The 6,193-nt window shown below is 49.2% G+C and overlaps 1 protein-coding gene across 6 annotated transcripts in view; it reads right to left on the bottom strand.

Moving 5' to 3' along the window:
- Positions 1–765: 765 nt before the first annotated feature.
- The window catches only part of Rasgrp2 (RAS guanyl releasing protein 2), a 17,660-nt gene continuing 12,232 nt past the window's right edge, over positions 766–6,193 (bottom strand). For 5 of the 6 annotated variants that reach the window (XM_050136640.1, XM_050136639.1, XM_050136642.1 and 2 more), the window contains 5 exons: positions 2,822–2,963; positions 2,575–2,611; positions 2,031–2,207; positions 1,134–1,196; positions 766–961 (listed from right to left, as the gene is read on the bottom strand). In XM_050136640.1, coding sequence (XP_049992597.1) covers positions 1,138–1,196; positions 2,031–2,207; positions 2,575–2,611; positions 2,822–2,963 — 415 coding nt within the window. In that variant the 3' untranslated portion in view covers positions 766–961; positions 1,134–1,137. Of the gene's footprint in view, positions 962–1,133; positions 1,197–2,030; positions 2,208–2,574; positions 2,612–2,821; positions 2,964–6,193 lie in introns of those variants that run through there. The other variant, XM_050136641.1, reaches the window with a different exon arrangement.

The raw sequence follows: 6,193 nt of genomic DNA, 5'->3' as shown, positions 1-6,193 counted from the left end.
CATTGCTCTCTGGTACCTCCTGACAAGAGGGGCAGCCTGATCAGACTCTAGATCCTCTGGGTGACCCCCACAGACCACCCTCCTCTCCCAAAGTAGCCTTAGAAATGGCCTTGGCCTCACTCAGTTAGTGGTGACACCCACCCACCCCCAAGTTCTCCGTGCAGCCAGCTCAGGAGGGAAGAGCAAGCTGGGTTAGGAGAGGCCTCCGGAGCTAGGCAGGATCAATATGCATTTCCTCTGGAAGTCGCTGTCCTTCCGGCAGGCAGCAGCACCAGAGGCTGCATGACCGTGGAGCTCAGCCCCCACCCTGAGGCACACCAGCCCAAGCCTCTGGCTGTCCCCACCCTTCCTAGCTCTCAGCTCTTCCTCCACAGCCCTGGGCAGCCCTCTTCAGCCTGCCGAGGGCGCTCTATCGCTGGAGTCTTCTTCACCCAGGGCCTAAAAGGTTACCTGGAAGGCAGGGGAGTTTGACTTATAGGCTGAAAACTCTAGCTGCACCAGGTCCAGCAATTGTAGGGTGCAAAGACTCACAGGTGTCAAAGCTCAGAGTCCCTAAGATTCAGGACCCCTCCCATTCTAGATCCTTCCCAAGAGTTTTGTGTTTGAAGGTTTTTCTGTTTCTAAGACCACATTGCCCCCAGGTTCCAGGTGTACATGCGATTGTAAGAGGTCCAGCCTACAGAATTCTGGACCCCAACAGTGTAGTACCCTAGAAGGACAGCGTCTGAGGATGGTAGGCTGAGTGTCCAGATTAATTATTCGGGCCTTTTTATTCCATCTGGAAAATACAAATATTCACAAGATCCTGTACAACCTTAGGGACTCCAGCCCTGGCCCTGACCTCAATGCATGCCACCCTCGACCCCCACCCTCAGCCCAGCCTCCTGCCCCAGAACCCCAGGCTCCCTGGTCTGCTCCGAGTCATTTCTCCAAAGCAGGAATGAGTCCTTGATAGTTGCAGCTGGGAAGAGAAAAAAACAGAAATTGTAAGGAAGGCGACCCCCTTGTCAAAGTATGAGCCCACCTGCCCAGGCCAGTGAGATAAGTATCCTTTCCGAGCCCCTCCCCATAAGCTACCCCAGCCCTCTGGGGGGAGACTCTGGGGGCAGCCTGCAAAGGGAGGGGGGACCCACCATCTTATAAGTGGATGTCAAACACTCCGTCCTCCACTGCCTGCACCTCCTCTTCTCGGATCTCTGTGGAGACAGGAGAGTTGTCTGCAAACCCACCCCCTGGTCCCTGTGACCTCAGCAGCCATCTCTGACCAGAGGAGGCTCTCATCCCTTCCCCATCCTGGAAGCAGACCCATCCTCCAAAAATCAATCCTCGGAACGACCAAACGACCCCATTTTTTAGGCTTATTCTACGTTTCTTTCTGCCGCAGCTCTTCCCACAGCCACATCGCTGTGCAGTTAGCTTAAACGTCGATTTTGTGAGTGTTGCACAGTTTAGAGTCCAGCGCATCTGAAGGCCGACTGCAAACAGTTTTCTCTGTGCTATTTTTGAGGACTTACGGCAACCCAAATGATTGTGGTCAAATTGGCCTAGACCTCGGTTTAGCTCATTGTTCAGACTCTTCTCGGGGAAAATGATCATTTGCCAAATCGTGGTTCAGCAACAGAGACCCCAGGAGTACCACCCAGAGGTTATGGGAGAAGGGACTTTTATAGTGGCAAGCAAAAAAGAGAAATGCAAATAGTTCATAGAACTCCAATCCCCCTAACAAACATGCAACTGGAATCTTGACGCTTCTTTAAAATTGGGGTGCACACCTTTAATCTCAGTACTTGGAAAGCAGAGCTGGCCACAGCTATATAGTAAGACTGTCTCAAAAATAAATGAATTAAATTAAATTAGGGCCTCTCTCCATGTCACCCTCAGAAAGTTGGGAGCTCTTCGGGCACTCTCTGGCCCTCTGACCTATCCAACCCTTCTTTATCATCCCACCAAAATAAAAGAATCATGAAGTCTGAACCATCCAGCATCCAGGATAAGTTTATATGTCATTGGCTCCCTGTGGGCCCCCTTACCTGGTGGCCGGGAGCTGCGCCTGCCTGGGCGAGGCAGGGAGAAGCTGAAGGCCCGATGGTGGGTATGTGTGGGTGAGGGAGAAGGCGCAGAGCCCTCCAGACTCACACTCTGGGCCCTGCGGCGACACTCCACTGACAGGCGGTCTTTGCACTGTTTGTGGCAGTTCACACCACAAGCTGAGGGAGGGGAAAGGGGGGAGCCAACAAAGGCCATGGATCAGAAGACTCTCCTTGCCATCCTTCAGCCCTGTACTTCTCCCAGAGTTCTTTGCTCCTGGAAATCACCCCATCAAACTACAAGTTGCTCGCTTTATGTGAATTTAATACTGGACTATGACCTCTCCAAAGTCCCCTTTCTAGGCAGCTTGCCCCACCACAGCCTTTTAAAAGACAAGCCCCTCCTGTTAGTCAGAATGCCTCTCTAATTACAATGTTCTTCGCTTGCTGGAAATTGCCGCCATTAAAACAAAAATTTCTAGCCCAACACGAACTCTTCCCCAAACCTCGGTCCAGCAGCAAAGCTTTTTGTTCCACTTGATCTTACCTCTGCATTTGAGGCCCTGCTTGTAGATGCCCAGAATCTGCAATACAGGAGGAAACCATGTTGGAGGGGGTTAAGGTTTTCTAGGTCCAGAGAACAGGGCTTGGGATCTAGGAACCAAGGTGGTTTGCGGGTTGGCTAGCAGCGCTTGGGTGGAGGCGGGACCAGTAGAAGGGCAGGGCGTGGGCCCCGCAAGCTAGGGCTGAAGGGATGGACGGATAGCCTGCAAATGTGGGCAGTGGGCGCTCACCAGAGCTTTGCAGTGGCGACAAGCAACCGGGCGTAGCGAGTTACTCTCCTGGAAGTTGTGTACGAAGCCCATGCGGCCGCCCAGCACCGAGCTGGAGCGCAGGAAGTAGGAGATCATCTCCTCCCGGCTGATGCAGCCATCCCTAGTGGGCGTGGGGACACCTCAGCTTGGATCCTCCCCTGGGGCCAGAGCGGGCATCCCCAACCCCACGGGCGGAGAAAAAGGTCCAGAAAAGTCCGTGCAGGTAACAAGAGGATACTTAGCATCTACCACTAACTAGTGTGGGCTTGGCCAAGTCATTTCCTAGAGTTTTTCCTCCTCAGGACAATGGGAAACTCGCAGTTGAGTGTCAGCTAAAAAGGCTGGGCGTCTCCTGCTCCCGCAGTGTGCTCGGAGCCACACCACTAAACCTGCAGGGCGCCTGAGGACTGGGGTCTCTGAAGAGAATGGCGTAGCTACGCCTGTGATCTGGGGTTTCCACCAAACCTCGGCTTCCAAAGGGTCCCTTTTCATCCAGGAATGTATTTTAGGCGTCAGTGTGTTCTAGACATAGATCTCAGTTCAGATCCCAGCTCTAGCTGAGCACGGTGGTTCATGCCTTTGATGCGAGTTCAAGGCCAGCCAAGTCTACTTAGTGAGTTCCAGGACAGCCAGGGCTATATAAAGAAACTCCGTCTCAAACTGCCCTCCCAATAAAAACAAACCTCAGCTCTACTTCTCAGCCCTGTGACTTGGGGCTGACCAATCTGACTGTGATTGAGTTTCCTTATCTCCAGATGGGCAAAGTTCTACTTCTTATGTCCCAAATCTTGAGAGTCCAAGAACATGCATACAAATGCCCACGTGGCTAGGTAGGTCCTCAGTCACTTCTCTTTTTTTTCTATTTTTTACATTTTAATTTGAGATATACCCCTCATCCCTGCTTTTTGTTTGTTTTCAGAGACAAGTTCTCAGTATGTAGCCCTAGCTGGCCTGGAACTCATTCTGTAGACCAGGCTGGGTCGGAACTCACAGAGATCTGCCTGGTCTGTCTCCCAAGTACTGGGATTAAGAAAGAGAGCCATCGTAGTTTGCTACTTTTTTTTTGAGACACAGTCTCTTGTAGCTGAGGCTGACCTCAAATGGCTATTATATATGAGTCTGGCCTTTAACTCCTCACCCTCCTGCCTCAGTCTCTCAGAAGCTGGAATCACAGGCATGTGCCACCACATCCCACTCCTTGCTCACTTCTTGGTGGCTGTCACTTCCACAGTGAGCCCTTATTTGAAACTTGATATTCTATGCTATGATGCTACAAAGCCTCCATCTCAATGGGACAACTAGTGATTTATTAAAAAAAAAAAAATCGAGGGGCTGGAGAGATGACTCAGTGGTTAAGAACCCTGACTGCTCTTCCAAAAAGACCCAGGTTCAATCCCCAGCAACCACATGGCAGCTTACAACTGTCTGTTACTTCAGTTCTAAGGGATCTGATACCTTCACACCAATGCACATAAAATAAAGTTAAATAAAACAATTTTTTTAAAAAATTGAAATATAGGCCGGGCGATGGTGGCGCACGCCTTTAATCCCAGCACTCGGGAGGCAGAGGCAGGCAGATCTCTGTGAGTTCAAGACCAGCCTGGTCTACAGAGCTAGTTCCAGGACAGGCTCCAAAGCCACCGAGAAACCCTGTCTCGAAAAAAAAAATTGAAATATAGACTTTAGCTGGGCAGTGGTGGCACAGCCCTTTAATCCCAGCACTCAGGAGGCAGATCTCTGTAAATCTGGGGCCAGCCTGGTCTACAGAGCAAGTTCCAGGACAGTCAGGGCTACACAGAGAAACTCTGTCTTGAAAAATGATAGATAGATAGATAGATAGATAGATAGACAGACAGACAGACAGACAGACGGATGATAGACAGACTTTATATGACATATGTAAGCTACATGAAAACCACATTCTCCTGGAATGAGACACACAGATGAATATATAAAATCATGAAAGTAAGAGTTGAGAATTGCTTTGTGACCTTGAGCAGAGGGCCTTTCTACATATCATACAAATCCAAAAAGCCAAAGAAAACGCTGACATATCAAACACACGAAGCTTTAAAAAATTTTTTATATGGAAAAAGACAACATCAGTGACAGACCGGAGAAATTATTTGCAAATATACTCAACATCAAGGGGTTAATATCCATTAGTACAGATTCTAAAAATCAATGAGAAGACTCACAAACCCAGCAGGATGACAAACAAAGAATATGAACAAGTAACAGAAGAAATACAAGTGGCCAATAAACATATGAATAGATAGTCCCCAGTCAGGTTGGAGAAATGCAGATTAACAAAGACACCATTTTCCAACTCAACTGGCAAAACACTAGGGCTTATTATAGCCTCTTGCTCTTGGCAAGGAGGCTGGGACACAGGCACCTGGGCATGGCTGAAGGGGTGCAACAGGGTGCAACCTTGTCTGAGGTCAGTTGGCAGTCTCTCCTAACTTAGAATGTACATTTCTTTGGATCTACTGATTCCACTTCTAGGAATGAAGGAGTGGATACAAATACTTTCCCAGAAGCAAGACAGATAAGTAATCACAGAGCAGCTCTGGACCATTTCCCTGTACATCGTTGGGAGGAGGCACAGGTGAAGGGATGGCCAGCCACACAGTGCATCCTCTAAAGGGTGACGCAGTGTGGACACCAGAGCCCAGCGGCAGATGCTTGCCTGGAATATGTAAGTCCTAGGTTCAATACCCAGAACCCCAAAATAGCTAGCTAGATAAATAATAAATAAAGTATGCACCCCTACATGAATCCACATGGGAAGATGTGTGTGATACAGCAGAGGGCAAACCACAAACAGGCCAGGGGTGTGGTTCAAGGATGAAGTGCTTGCCTGGCACACATAAAGCCCTGGGTTCAAACTCAGCACAGAAAAAACTAAATTGTGGGCCAAGGTGAGTCATCTCTGAAAACCTAGCACTCCGGAGGTTAAGACTGTAAGGCCAGCTTGGGCTACATAGTAAGTTCCCAGCTAGATTAAGTTAGAGTGAGACTTTGTCTCCAAAAAAGAAAGTAAACAAATAAATAAAATAATAACAAAAGTAATCAATAGTCTTTTTAAATGCACAGATAATTTTGAAGAGATAGGAATCTCCATGTTCCAGACAGAGAGAGCTTCAGAAGCCATGGTGCCTTACACACCTGGGGCAGACCTCCCACCAGGGGCCTTCTGGGGATCCCAAGGCAGGAGAATTGGGACTTCACCACCACACCTGGCTATAGTTAAGTTAGCTGGGGCTGCCCTGGTACACAGAGCAACCTTGACTTAAACAAGTGTAAAAGAAGAAGAAGAAGAGAAGGAGGAGGAGGAGGGGGAGGAGG

The sequence above is a fragment of the Alexandromys fortis genome, unplaced genomic scaffold (assembly GCF_014885135.2).
Source record: "Alexandromys fortis isolate MF-2015 unplaced genomic scaffold, M_Fortis_MF-2015_v1.1 scaffold_3, whole genome shotgun sequence".
NCBI classification, from domain to species: Eukaryota; Metazoa; Chordata; class Mammalia; order Rodentia; family Cricetidae; genus Alexandromys; species Alexandromys fortis.
Note: the sequence above shows the minus strand (reverse complement) of the source record. Positions and strands in the feature narration are given on the sequence as shown.